Genomic DNA, 14,683 nt, shown 5'->3' with positions numbered 1-14,683 from the left:
CACTGGTTCCTACTATGTTCCTTTCTCTTCATGGGCAGCATGAAGGAGTTGACTCTCCGTCCTGCTTGCTCAGCCCACTGCAGTCTGACTCCCAGTTCATCCCCAGCCTCCTCTGAAACTGCTCGTCAGTGTCTTCCACGTGGCTAACCCCAGTGGACTCTCTTCTGTCCTAATCTTTATTTGACCTCTCTCTATAGTTTCATTCTTCATTTCATTCTCTGATTCCTGAATCTCTGCTTTTTGGCTTCTCCTATACCATCTTCCCTTGGTTCTTCTGTTACCTCTCAGTTTGCCTTTACAGACCTTTCCCCTGGATTCAGCCTCAGTCAACTGTCCCAGGATTTTGTCGAGAGGCACGTCTCAGCTCATTCTGTACACCCTCAAAGTGTGATCTCATCCACTCTCATGACTTCAACTCACCAGCTGCAAATATGACTCCCACATCTGTATCTCTAGGCTATGGCTCTCCTAAGCCTCACTTTTCAAGACTACCTGTTTCAAGACTACCTGAATGTCCCATAGTCCCCTCAAACACAGCCTCTGCAAAACTGTACCCATAGTCTCATCTCCACTCCCCGCACTGCTACCTACCCTCACCCAACCCCCTCCAAAATCCATGCTTTATCTCCTGGATTCCACAGCTTGGTAAGTGATACACCATTTATCCACTCAAGTCAGAAACCTAGAACCTTCTCTTCTGTCCCATATTCAACTCATCACTGGGTCCTGTCCACCCAAATCACTTTCAAATACGGCCCTACCCTCCTTGCCCATTGATACCACTTCACTTCAGGGCCTCAGGGCCTCTTGCCTGAGCTATGGCAATACATTCTTTTTAAACATTTAAATGTACTTAATTTTTTTTTTTTTTTTTTTTGCGGTACGCGGGCCTCTCACTGCTGTGGCCTCTCCAGTTGCAGAGCACAGACTCCGGACACGCATGCTCAGTGGCCACGGCTCACGGGCCCAGCCACTCCGTGGCATGTGGGATCCTCCCAGACTGGGGCACGAACCCGTGTCCCCTGCATCGGCAGGCGGACTCTCAACCACTGCACCACCAGGGAAGCCCTAAATGTACTTAATTTTATGTTTTATTGTTTTAATTGTTCAAATTTCGAGAAAGTATAAAAGGCTCCCTCCTACTCCCCTCACTAAATTCCCTTCCCAGAGGCAATCACTGTTATTAGCTTCTCCTGTGTCCTTCCAGAAGCCTTTTTACACAAAAGAAGCATCTTTTTTTCCTCACAAAGAAGGCATTTATTTGAAAAGCACTCTCTGCTCAAAACCTTCAGCAGACTCCATCACCTATGGTAAAGATCAAGCTCTTCAGCCTGGCATTAAAGGGTCTCTTTGCCATATCAGTTTCCCAGCCTCCCCTTTACATACCCAATGCTCAGGCGGAACTACAGTGCCGCGAAATGGCACTACTCGATGTTCTCCAAACTCTCCTTCACCTCTGGGTCTTTGCCCTCATGGGGAGGAAGCTCTGGGACATCACCTTGGTCAGAGTGCTCTTCAGAGCCTGTGCCCATCCTCAAAAGGTAGCATGTTATACACACTGTTCTGCATCTTCCCTTTTCCATTTAATGTAATTCTAGAAATCTTTCCATGTTAGCATATAGAAAGGGTCTTCCTTCTTTCTACTGCTCATTGCATTCCATTGCATAGATGCACTGTAAGTTATTCAACTGCTAGTACCCTCTTTTATGGACACAGGGAGTTTCTAAACTTTTACTATTATAAAAAAGGCTGTAAAGAACAACTTAGTACATAGGTCACTTCACACAGGTGCTAATCAATAAACGGGACAAATTCCTAGAAGTGGAACTGCACAATAGGGATGTATACGCAGTCATAATTCTGATAGCACTGCCAAATTGCTCTTCATAAAGACTCACCCATTTCCAGTCTTACCAACCACGTGCAAAAAAACCTTACTTCTGGCCTCTCCACCTCCATTCATCCCTGCATGGAAATGTGTCCTTCACATGATTGTCAACACCAGCTTTCTAAAATGCACATCTGACATGTCACTCTCCTGCTTGCCCTGCCTACAAGCCTTCCATATCTCGTTACCGATCCTGAAGACTTCTCACCGTCTAGAACTGTGCTGTCCAGTGTGGGTCATTAGCCACATGTAGCTCTTGAGCACTTGAAACGTGGCTAATCACAACGGAAAGGTGATGTAAATGTGAGATAAACACTGGATTGCAACGACTCAGGCTGACAAAAAAGAATGTAAAATATCTCATTAATAAGTTTTTAACATTGATTACATGCCTAAATGGTTAATTTAGGATATAGTGAGCTAAATAACATAAAATTAAAATTAATTTCACCTGTTTGTACTTTAAAACTTATAGCTACTAAAAATTTTAAATTAATATGTAGCTCACATTATATTTCTATTGGACAGCGCTGATCTAGACCCTTCCTCTGTCATCTCCCTTACTCATCACGGCTTCCCAAGGCCTCAGTGTCCCCTCTGTGCTTCAGATACAGTGGTCTCTGTGCTTTTGATGCTCCCCAGCCCTCCCTCTCCTTCTCTCTTTTAAGATTCTTCTTCAAACTTCCTATCAAGGCCTTCAAGAGATTTTGCTTCTTTAGTCACAAGTCTACCTCACCTTACCAGCAGGTGAGGTCAGGTGCCCCCCCCCTTCACCTTTATTCCCTAGTACACAGGGCACAGCATGCAGTTCAGTATTGTTGGCCAAATCGAGAAATGAGAGCATAAAAGCCCCAAGAGCCAGTCTAAAGCATAGCGTTAGAGAAGGTAACATGTGATGTGTCACAACGCAGGTGAACAAATTCAAATTTTTTAAAAATGTAGGTAAGTTTAACCTGAATTCAGAATGTGAATTACATTTCAGCTGCAAATAACAGTAACAACAGTAAGAGTTAAAAGGAATCACAAACTCAGGAGAAACTTTCTTTGACTTGAGCATCTGCCCAGCCTCCATCCTCACCAGGGGAGGCTTGGCCCTGGGCGCGTCTCTCGACCGCTTCTCCCCGGCCCGCTCCCCGCCCGAGTCCGCAGGAGAGGAGACCCGGGCGCCTCGGCGCCCCACCGCCCCGGGAACAGGGGACAGGACCTACTCACCCGGCAGTCCGCGGCAGGGAGGGCAGCGAAGAGAGGAGCGGGTGCGGCTCTGCCGGGAACCGAAAGAGATCTCCAGGAAAGCGAAACTGAAACTTTGCGCTCCAGGGCGGCGGGGCCCGACTCACCCTTGCCCGGGCCCGGCACAGCTGCGTCGCGAGTCGCGGCGTGTTCCCCATGCGGAGAGCCATGGCTTCGAACCTCTGCCCGCCGTCCCCGCTGCTCGTGCGGGTGTCGCATCCCGGCACCCACCTACCATGGAAGCTGGAAAAGTACTTCCAGAGCCGAGAGTCGGGCGGCGGGGAGTGCACCGTGCAGGCCCGGGACCGCAACGACCCCAACTCGGACACCTTCCGGGTGCAGTTCCTGCAAAGGGCGAGTGAGCTGCGGGCCCGGGCTGGGTGGCAACCACCGTCCCTGGGAAGATGGGAGGGGTGGGGGGCTCCATGCAGACCCAGTTCAAGCTAACCTAGGAGAGAGGGCGGGAGAAAGTCTGGTGGGGGAACAGGAACCTGGGGGTCCTGCTGGCAAGAGGCGGAGCCCCAGAGAGGAGGACAGAGCTCACAAGTGCCCAGTCTCTGACCTGGGCCGACTGCGCCTGAAAGTTGATACTTCGCAGTCTCCTCGCCGTGACTCCTATTTCTCAGCTCTCAGAACACGCTTGCCACCCCCAGACGCCTGTCTGCCCTTGTCACTTAGGAATTTAACTTTTATGTTTTACATAATTATTCCACTGATTTGTTTTTGAGAATTCGAAAAGTTATATATGCTCACTATGGAAAAGGGAGAAAAGAATATAGAAAACCACCTGGAGAGAAACAATGTGAACATTTTGATATATTTCCTCCCAGCCTTTTCCTCTGAATGTCAGTAAACACATAGTAGTTCTAAAACTGAGTCTGCACTTCTGATTCCTGCTGTTTTCAGTTAACTCACAATGAGTGTCACTGAAATGGGGAACTGGTAACAGTTTCAGGAACATGACTTTTAATGAGTGGACAATATTCCATTATCATGAAGCTTTCCTTTCTACAGTAGAACTTAAGCTGCCTACTTTAGTTTTGAATAGCTCCCTCACCTTATCACCAACCCACCATTCCAGGATGCAGGGAGCAGCCCTTACTGGGAGGGTGCTGGGGCAAGGTACAGATGCATGAGTAACAGGATTATTTGAAATTGCTCCCATTTCTCTGTGTATGTATATATTTAATGTCTCCAAAGGTAAGGAGGGAGTGTTGAAGAAAGGAAAGCACCAAATTATGGTGGACAACAAACCTGTGACTATTTTCCTGGAACCCAATGAAAATGCAGTAGAGAAGAACACCAGGATGTCTTCTTTGACACAGTCACGAAAAGGGGCAAGCCCTGGTGAGAAGCATCCAAATGAAAAGGACATTTCTAGCGCTGTGGATTCCTGTGTCCAGAAGGTGAGTATTGAAGGAGCTAGGTATGTTCTTGCAACTAACTCTCCAGTCCAGGGGTCATTTGCTGAGGATTTATTATGAGCTTGGCACTGTTGTAGACATTGGGACACAGAGGTGAACACAACAGACAGGTCCCTGCTGGGGATGGAGAGGTACATAGAAAGACAATAAGCAAGAAAACAAAATAAATAAAACCATTTCAGAGAGTGATATGTGCTAAGGAGAAAATATAATGGGGTTTTGCCTTAGAGAGTGACAGGGCCAGGGCAAAGAAGGAGAAGGAATCTGTGTTATTTCTGACCAGAAGTCAAAGTCTCTGAGGAGGTGACATTTGGCCTGAGACTTGAATGATGAGCAGGGGCCAGCCATGCAGAGTCATTGGACAAATCAGTATCAACTGCCTACTGTGTGCCAGGCACTGTCACAGGAGCTGAAGATCAGCCAGGAACACAGCAGACCCTGCCCTCAGGGACCTTACCATTCTAGTGAGGGAACCAGAGAATAATAGTAAACATATAGATATGGAATAAAATATCTGCCAGTGATAAATATCTGCTAGGAAGAAGAATAAAGCAGGATAAATGATAGTAACAGGACTACTATTTTAAATAGGATATCAGGAAAAACCTCTCAAATGAGGTGACCTCTGAGTAGAGACACAAATGAAGTAAGGGAGCTAGCTAAGTGGATTTCTAGGGGAAGAAGGTTCTAGGCAGAGGGAAAAAAACAAGTGTAAAGCTGACACCCCCTCCCCCCCTCCCCACACACATCCAGACAGGAGCTCACATCCTGAGCCCAAGAGCTTCAAAGAGGGAGACCAGCGTGGCTGGAGGGCAGAGAGCAAGAGAGAGAGTGAGAGAGGAACTTGGAGAGGTATCTAGAAGTCAGGTCTTTGAGGGATGAAGGTTAGGACTTTGGATTTTAACTTAAATGTTAGGAGATTCCTTAGATGGTTTTAAGCAGGGGAATAGAGTGATCTGATTCACATTTCTGCAGGATTACTCTGGCTGCTTGTGTGGAGAACAGAATCTAGGAAGAGGCTGAAGTGGAAGGTCAGAGTCCAGTTAGGAGGGGTTGCAGTGAGCCAGGTGCAAGGTGACAATGGCTTGGACTCTGGTGGTCCTGATGAAGGTGTGAGAAGTGGCTGGATTCAGGAAACATTTTGAAGATGTAGAGGAAGGATGTTATATGCAGAGGAAATAGCTTGTGCAAAGACCTCGAGGGAGAACAAAACATTAGAAATCTTGCTTTTATATTACATTCAATTTGCCTCTGTCCTTTTTCGCCTAATCTGGTGTTTTTTCTTATACTTGAGCTTCTAAAGGCCAGGGTTTAGAGGACCCAGCAACATTGCATGCAGTTAGGGGGTTAGTTTTGTTTTTGTTTTGGTTTTTTAATTTATTTATTTATTTTTGGCTGTGTTGGGTCTTCGTTTCCGTGCGAGGGCTTTCTCTAGTTGTGGCAAGTGGGGGCCACTCTTCATCGCGATGCACGGGCCCCTCACTGTCGCGGCCTCTCTTGTTGTGGAGCACAGGCTCTGGACGCACAGGCTCCGGACGCGCAGGCTCAGTAGTTGTGGCCCACGGGCCCAGTTGCTCCGCGGCATGTGGGATCCTCCCAGACCAGGGCTCGAACCCGTGTCCCCCGCATCGGCAGGCAGACTCTCAACCACTGCGCCACCAGGGAAGCCCCTGTTTTGTTTTTTAAAAAGAGAAAAAAAGAAAGAAGGACGAGGGCAGAAGAGAAAAAACAATAATAGGAAAAAACATCATCCTCAGATTTATGGCTCCCTCCCAGGCTCACACTCTTCAGTGAGAAACACAGCAATTTACCCAGAAAGTCGAACGAAGTGCCTTCCCTCTGCCCTACTCCCCAAGGTCAAAGCAATAGTGGCAGCTCTAGAATCCAGACTTCCTGTCCATGGAACTTTTAAAAATGTTAGTGCCCAGGCTCTACATTTACATCAGAATCTCTGGAGATGTGCTTGGGCCTTGGGTTTTTTTTTTTTCTCCCCAGGCCATTCTAATGTACAGACAGGGCTGGGTGCCTCTGGGTTGTAATACATTGCATGCTTTGCAAAAAGGATTGGAAAGAAGTCACAGCGGTTATTTCTCTAGTCTCTAGACATTCTCCTGAGAGGAACATAGACCTGGATGTCTAATAGATTTTATTTGTTCCCTTTTAAAATTTCAGATCTTTCTTACTGTCACAGCTGAACTGAACTGTCACCTGTTCTCTAAAGAGCAGAGGGAACTCATCGCCATTCTCTGCCCCAGTGTCGAACGAGTGAAGGGCGATGAAGGAACTGAGAAAGTGCGTGGTGACTTCAGAGATATTGAAAAAATACATGGCTTCTTGAGTAAACAACTCCTGGAAAAGGAGCAGAAACGAGAATCTTCCCCTTTGACAACAGAGGGGGAGCCACTCCATCAGCAGGAGGGGAACAGCTGTGTTTCTCCCTCTGAACCAAAAACCAGGTCGGAAGAAAAAAGCAACCGTTTTGAAGTTCCCTCGGCTTTCTTTGAATACTTCACATATACCTGCCCTGATAAAATATACTCAATAGAGAAAAGATTTGGTACAAAAATAAAAATGCAGAAGAGTTCTCCGAATATGGTCTATTTAGACTTCACCTCAAGTCAATCAGGTAACCTCGAAACAGCTCGCGAGTATTTTGTCAGAGAATTTCAGAAGAGTGTGGAGACTCTGAAGCAGGAATGTGTTGCTCTGGCAGACAGTAAGCAGGCACACAAAATCAAACAGGAATTAAATCACCAGTTTACAAAGCTCCTCGTAAAGGAGAAAGGAGGAGAATTAACTCTCCTTGGGACCGCATATGACATTTCAGCTGCCAAACATTTTCTTGCCTCAGAAATCTCTGAAAGTCTTGTCAAGGCACCTGTGAAAATATTGACTCCCAAGCACATGATGAATGGAATTGAGGTTGACACTGCTCACTATAAGCTTTTAGAAGCAGAGTTACTCCAGGAGATATCACAGATAGAAAAAAAGTACGACACTCAAAGCAAGGTTTTGGGAACAAGTCAGAAAACCTGCATTCTATTTGAACCTAAAACCAAGGAGTTAGATCTATCTGTGCATGCTTATTCAAGTTTCATCGATGCCTATCAACATGTCTCATGTCAGATTATGAGAGAAGTCCTTTTGCTGAAACTTTTGGGCAAGGAGAGAAAGCACTTACATGGGACCAAGTTCTCTGATGACTTTCGAAAAAGGCATCCAGATATAGACTTTGTGCTAAATCAAGAGTCAATGACTTTGATTGGGTTGCCAAATCACCTTACAAAGGCAAAACAGTATGTCTTAAACAGAGGGGGAATGTCTCCATTAGCTAGAGAGAAATGGAATGAAACACCCACAGACACTGATAGTAATGATTCAAAAACAGCTTCACCAACATTGCAGCGCTCTACCAGTTCTGAGGTGTCAGAAGTGGACGAGGAAAAGGACATATGTACCATCTGTTTGAACACCATTAGTAACAGACAAGTGCTCTCAAAGTGCAAGCATGATTTCTGCAGCCCTTGTATCAACGAAGCCTTGTCATATAAGCCAGTCTGTCCTATATGCCAGACTTCCTATGGTGTCCAGAAAGGGAATCAGCCAGATGGAAGCATGCATGTCATTTTCCAAAGAGACTCACTTCCAGGTTATGAATCCTTTGGCACCATTATGATTACTTACAGTATTAAAGAAGGCATACAAACAGTAAGTGTTTCTGAGGTCCATGGGTTTCCAGTATGCTGGGATTACCAGAGCAACAGGGACTGTTCTGTTACCAATTAGACAGTGGATTTCCCAGGTAGTTATCTCCATGGTCATGTGCAAGGATTTTAAATGCTGATAAAAGTAACAATGTCTGCGTATAATTTAGGTATCTTTTGTGTCTATTAAGGCAGAGAAAGGGTGGGTGGTGATTGTGCGCTGGAGTGGGGGGAGTCAGGAAGGTGGATAGTGTTCCCAGCATGAACTTGGGGAAAGAGGAGAAATATGAATTATATGGGGAACGTGAGCAAACCTTGAATACTTTTGTTGATTTTTGTTTGCTCTATATGCATATGAACACATCTGCACATATAGTAAAATTCTGACACAATGTTTTCATGTGACATTTTCTTGCCTTCATATAGAAAGAACACCCAAACCCAGGAAAGAGATTTTCTGGAATACATCGAACTGCATACTTGCCTGATAACAAGGAAGGAAATGAGGTTTTGCATCTGCTTCGTAGGGCCTTTGACCAAAAACTGATTTTCACAGTGGGAGACTCTCGAGTATTAGGAATCTCAGATGTCATTACGTGGAATGATATCCACCACAAAACGTCCAGGTCTGGGGGACCAGAAAGGTGAGAAGCTTTTGAAACAGAATGGCTGCTAAACAGAATTTAGAGGTCGTAAAACATGGCAATTTGAGGATGTGACTGCAAGGAGACAGTTTCTAGCAGTGGGATTGGATGCAGTGTTTTGACAGATGCTCATCTGGGGTGATCATCTCAAAGACAGAAAGATTGCTTCCTATGACCTTCTACCCTCCCAACCACAAAGCGTCATACAGTGGGCAGCAGATATAAGTTATAAGATATAAGCAGATATAAAGCAGTAATAAATATAGATATAAGATATATAGATATAAGATATAAGCAGATATAAGGCAGTAATAAATAAGTTAATAAAAGCGTCATACAGTGGGCAGCAGATCTTCAGAATCCAAGATGAATGGTATCTAAGGTGATTTAATTTGGGGTTTCATGTCTATTTGAAGGGTAGATCCTAGGAATGTTATTTACTTCGTCTTCTTTTAAGATCACCCTTTCTTCTACCCTCCCCTCCCATGAGTCCATAGAGATCCTAAATCCACTTGGCTAACAGAACTCTAGAAAAAGTCTTACTTAATGGAGATGGAAGTTGTTTTATGGGCAATCCAATTGCTCTTTATGAAATTCAGATAGAATACCTCAGACCCTTAATATTCAAAAGGGAATACATCTTAAGACTTAATTTCCCAAATTTGAAAATCTTCCTGTAGCAAAATGATTACCCTCCCTAAAAATATAGTATATTATAACTTTATAAGAGTCATTGCTTACCATGAGCTGCAAATTAAAGTCTTGTTGGAATGCAGATCCTGGGCAGACAGCTAGGCCTACTCACTAGCGAAATGACTCACATCAGCACACTTACAAATCAGCCTTCAGGATTGCTTGTGAATATTTGCAACACTGAATGTTAATGCCAGGGACCTACTGTACAGATTCTTTAAAACCATCTGTGATGAAACTAAGGGCCTTTTTCTTCTGCAGTTATGGCTACCCTGATCCTGACTATCTGAAACGCGTCAAACAGGAGCTGAAAGATAAAGGAATTGAGTAAGAGGAGTACTGGAAGGATAAATTGAGCCAAGCTTGCAAAAGGCACAGTTGAAGAAGCAGAGTAAATTCTAATCTAAATCCTTATGTAAAAACACCTTTAAAATTGTTTCATCTCAAGAAGTGGTTTGTGGGGAATTCCCCGGCGGTGCAGGGGTTAGGACTCCCAGTGCTTCCACTGCAGGGGGCACAGGTTCGATCCTGCGGTTGGGGAACTAAAATCCTGGCTGCACAGCCAGAAAAAAAGAAAAGAAGTGCTTTGTGTAAGAGTAAGAATCTGCTGGTCTGTCATTTCTGGAGTGTTACATTTTCTGGACGATAAAAGCCCCGGAGATCTGTGTAATCTTGCTGCAGAGGTAGTGTGCCTCATTCTTGTGTCATCCTTGTGGAGGCTAGAGGGGTGGAGTGCTGTGGATCTGAAATCATCCTCTGTGTTGTTCAACTGAAGTACCAGCTGTCAGTGGATCCTCCTTTTATTGCCATCTCTCGGGTAGTCCCTCAGTTTTGTCTGTTTGCTCTTTGATCCCTACCCTAAAAGTAGAACCCTAATGTGAAAGGTGGTCGGGTGGGAGGAGGGCTTTGATTATGGAAAATTAGAGACATACGTTAATCTCCCTGCCCCATGGCCAGAGGAGTGGCCAGGACAGAGACTGAGCAACCTTGGTAATAAAGGGAATAAGGCTATTATTTTTGACAACACAGAGCCCGGTGAACAGTTGGTGCTTAATAAGTGTTTGCTGCCTGACTCAAGTTGCTAGTAACCCCGCAGAGAAACATGTTCCCTAAATCTTTGGCAGAGGCAGGAGTAAGGAAGACAGCTCTGGAGTCCTCACCACTTATTTGGGAAACGGAGTTTCTTACTCCACAACTCATGACCTCTGAACTCTGACCGGCCTCTAACTTTGTCTTTGCTCCCTGCTGATTCTTACAACCTGCCATATGGTGTGCACTTCCCTTGCCCTAGTAATGCTACCCACCTCTGAACATTTTTCCCTCTGGATATTATTGTACTTTTGTGTGTGTGTGTGTGTGGTACGCGGGCCTCTCACTGCTGTGGCCTCTCCTGTTGCGGAGCACAGGCTCCGGATGCGCAGGCTCAGCGGCCATGGCTCACAGGCCCAGCCGCTCCGCAGCATGTGGGATCCTCCCGGACCGGGGCACGAACCCGCGTCCCCTGCATCGGCAGGCGGACTCTCAACCACTGCACCACCAGGGAAGCCCTATTGTACTTTTATGTATACCCCACTTGCAGTTTTAACAGATAAATCACAGGAATCTCCATAGACTCTCATTTTCTCATGAGAAAAATGAGAAAAAAACCCTTTTCCTCCCTTTTGCTAAGTCCTACCACGTCATGCTTTCTCCCTTAAAATATGTCTCCCTAAAATTGTCTGGACAGAGAAAAGGCTAGAGTCGTGCCTACCATAAGGAATACGGACATGTCAAAATTTACTTTTAAATGGTTCCTCAAGTCAGAAGAAAGTTCTAATAGCAAACTATCTTGTTATCCATGTCCCAGCCTCTCTCCAAAAATGATGAAAGTGATGTCATTTTCTTTTCCTAAAGATACGTGTACACACAGTTTTTTTTGGTCAGACAGTAATAGTTAATATTGTGTACTTATTTTGTCCCCTTTATAAGAGCTTTATATCTGTGTGATTGATACTATTGGTATCCCCATTTCATAACTGAGAAAACATGCACAGAGAGGATAAGTACCTTGACAAAGGTCACATAATTAATAAGCAGAAGTTCTGGGATTCGAAGGAGTTAGTCTGGCTCCAAGGCTTCTGTGCCCTGGAGCTGTACTGTCTCTTACAGGGGTCTTTTCCTCCATGGAGGAGGCTGAGGACTTCCCATTATTCTGAGCTTCTCTCAGAAATGGATTCCTGCACAGTGCTCAAAGCAGATTTCCTCTGAGGAATTCCTGTTTGAAGAACTTAAAATCCCAGAATCTTTTTCTTTGTCCAGAGAGTTGAGGAAGTTTAAGGCAAATGATATGTCTTTTTTAAAAGAATCAGATTAGACATTTAGTTTTTGGTGATTCATTAAAGTCTTAGAGTTATGATTGTTTTGTATCTATGGATATTTTAGCTAAATTTGCTTCAAAAAAGCAAAAGTTTGGTCCCTGCTAAGGTCTGGATCCTTGATTGCAACGTGTACGCAAGTTTCATAGTGTGGTTGGTGAGCCTTTGGATTACTGCTTTTGCTCTTTGGAAGGTATTATCATTGATATCTGCTATAAAGTTATATCCATTTTAGGAACAGATTGCGTTCCTTCCCACTTCTTTTTTCTTTTCCCTTAGGTTTAGATTCTGGGTGTTTCCTACAATACATACAGTGTACAACATACCATGTGTCTTTGCTCGACTTTGTGTGTAGCTTTTGCTAAATAGCATCACAGTAGAACTTTACTGTTGACTTCACTGCTGCCACAGTCAGCTGTAAAAATCACATTTCTTAGTATTTTTCCTCCTTAACACGTAGGTTACTACAAAGGTAAAGGTAGGCTGCAGGTTTCATCTCTTCTCTCCTTCTAGAGAAAGCATACATAATAACCCATCAAACTACACTTGCCCCTCCTTGCTGCAAGAGTTTTTGTTTCACCTTTCTAGCATTAGCGCTGGATTACTGAAATGGCTCACTAGGCCCCAGCAAATTAGGGCACCTTTTTCTCCAAAGGAAAAAAGAGAACAAATAATATTGAGATATTTGATGTCTCCCTAAAGATAGTAAGTTTCTGCATCCAATCTCAATGTGTGGGATTTTCCCCCATACATCCAAGCAATCCAACACCAGCTGAGTGTCCTACAATTCCACTCAATTCTGACACTTTCTACCTGGGGGATAGCATCAGATTCCAGAGGTAGGGGCTCAGCCCCACAAGACTGCCCTCCAGTTCAGGTGCCAATTGCAAGTCCAGATTGTTCTTGTGCTTCTGACCCAATGACTATAAAATCAGAGGTTCCCATGACCGCCTCCTTGGGTTCAAGTAATTTGCTAGAGCAGCTCACAGAACTCAGGAAACCAGGTTACTCACTAGATTACTGGTTTACTATAAAATGATATAACTCAGGAACAGCTGGATGGAAGAGATGCATATGGGGAAAGGGCATGGAGCTTCCATGCCTTTTCCAGGTGTGCCACGAAACCGAGCAGAACCCTGTGGGGCTCTCCTAGGTACGAAAGCATTTCCGTGTCCCCCGTTTCTTGTTTGTAGGAAAAAGGTTTCAGCCTCCTAGACCTTCCCTGAGTTCCAAAGGGCAGATTCAAACAGTTACTAATTAGAGGAGTGAGGGAATGCAGAAACAAAGGAAAGGCAGTCAAGAAGCAATAATGCAGCAATGGGCAGGCTCCTGGTTCCTCCTCACGGGGCATACATAACAATCTGATACATATCTCTGTCCACAAAAATAATCAGTAAACAATTTTAATAGGAATAGAAAAGAGTTTTATCTGAGCCAAACTGAGGACTATAGCCCAGAAGACAGCCTCTCAGATAACTCTTGAGACCTGCTCTGGAGAAGCATGGTTTTCAGCACAGTTGTATGTCTTGTCAGAACAAAGAACATCAAACAAATCAGGGATACATTCCTTCAAGGTTTCAAAAGCAAAAACAAAAAAACCCCACAAAAAACAGATCAGGACGTACACAGCAAGTAGTATGGCCTTCGCACCTGGGAAGGTATTCTCATCATCAAAGGAGTACCAGCATTGGCATCCCAGGAAGGGAGGCATTTAATCTTTATTTTTAACATGGACATTCTTTACTTCTGGTCAATGCACCCTTTTCTTTAATAATTAAAGCAGATGTACAATGTATGTTTGATAGGCCACAAACTGGCTATTCTAGTTAGCATAAAATTCAAGTTAACTCATGTTTACCTCAACATGTGAAAATTTCTTTTATCATCTCTGAGTTCTTCTACAGGAACTAAGCTCCCCACCCAGGTGGAGGATGGTAACTTCAGGCTGAAAACAAGCATGTGGACTTCAGACTGGTTGGAACCAGACAGCTGATGATTGAGATTCCAGGAACACCACCCAGTTACCTCCCCACCAAACCATCAGAGGGAGGTCACACACCCTGCAGCTCTCTCCCCAACCCAATTTTGCCTATAAAAACTCTTCCCCAAAAACCATCAGGGAGTTTGGGTCTTTTGAGCATGAGCTGTCCATTCTCCTTTCTTGGCCCTGCAATAAACCTTTCTCCATTCCAAACTCCAACATTTCAGTTTGTTTGGCCTCACTGTGCATCTGGCACATGAACTTCAGTTGGACAACAGCCACTCTCCCCAAATCTCCAAGTGAATTGAAACCCAGAAGCTCTTCAAACCCCGTCCTTTTGGATTTTTATGTAGGCTTAAAAACATAGACATGACTGATTAAGTCGTTAGTCATTGGTGATTGGACTCAATCTCCAGTCCTTCTCCTCTCCCTGGACTGAAAGTTCCAACCCTCTAATCACGGTTGGTTTCTCTGGCAACCAGCCCCCAACCTTAGGTGCTTCCCAAAAGTCACCTCATTAACATAACAAAAGAACCCTTTTCACTCTCAGCACTGTGGAAATTTCAAGGGTTTTAGGAGCTCAGTGCCAGAAATGGGGATGAAGACCAAACATATATTCTTATTATAAATCACAACATCACAGATAGCATCAAAGCAGACATTAGGAGAAAAAACCAAACTTTTGTTGGACTTCCTTACACTTATCTTTTGGTTTAGTACTGTTTCTGCCTTGATTTCCACATGGGAGTTGGGCACTATTTCCTT

General features: G+C 44.5%; 2 protein-coding genes across 2 annotated transcripts in view; one reads left to right on the top strand and one right to left on the bottom strand.

Moving 5' to 3' along the window:
* PARP9 (poly(ADP-ribose) polymerase family member 9) overlaps positions 1–3,223 on the bottom strand; it is a 31,762-nt gene extending 28,539 nt beyond the window's left edge. Inside the window, exon 1 of the mRNA XM_082624233.1 lies at positions 3,101–3,223. The gene's annotated coding sequence lies outside the window, so the exon portion shown is untranslated. The remainder of the gene's footprint in view (positions 1–3,100) is intronic.
* A 40-nt stretch (positions 3,224–3,263) lies between these two features.
* Positions 3,264–10,963, top strand: DTX3L (deltex E3 ubiquitin ligase 3L). Its single transcript, XM_082624241.1, has 5 exons — positions 3,264–3,476; positions 4,319–4,524; positions 6,715–8,250; positions 8,673–8,890; positions 9,845–10,963. Exons 1-5 carry the CDS (start codon positions 3,275–3,277, stop codon positions 9,912–9,914), a joined length of 2,232 nt encoding a protein of 743 aa, XP_082480367.1. The 5' UTR covers positions 3,264–3,274; the 3' UTR covers positions 9,915–10,963.
* Positions 10,964–14,683: the final 3,720 nt, after the last annotated feature.

This window comes from Mesoplodon mirus (assembly GCF_964341445.2).
Source record: "Mesoplodon mirus genome assembly, chromosome: 6".
Lineage (NCBI taxonomy): Eukaryota > Metazoa > Chordata > Mammalia > Artiodactyla > Ziphiidae > Mesoplodon > Mesoplodon mirus.
The sequence above is the reverse complement of the archived record's forward strand: the minus strand, read 5'-3'. Positions and strand labels throughout refer to the sequence as shown.

Bases quoted from the DNA above. Each gene is read 5' to 3' on its own strand.
- DTX3L (XM_082624241.1), top strand. From the start codon at position 3,275: ATGCGGAGAGCCATGGCTTCGAACCTCTGCCCGCCGTCCCCGCTGCTC. The intron at 3,477-4,318 runs GTGAGCTGCGGG...ATGTCTCCAAAG, and splicing joins GCAGTTCCTGCAAAGGGCGA to GTAAGGAGGGAGTGTTGAAG. The intron at 4,525-6,714 runs GTGAGTATTGAA...TTAAAATTTCAG, and splicing joins TGGATTCCTGTGTCCAGAAG to ATCTTTCTTACTGTCACAGC.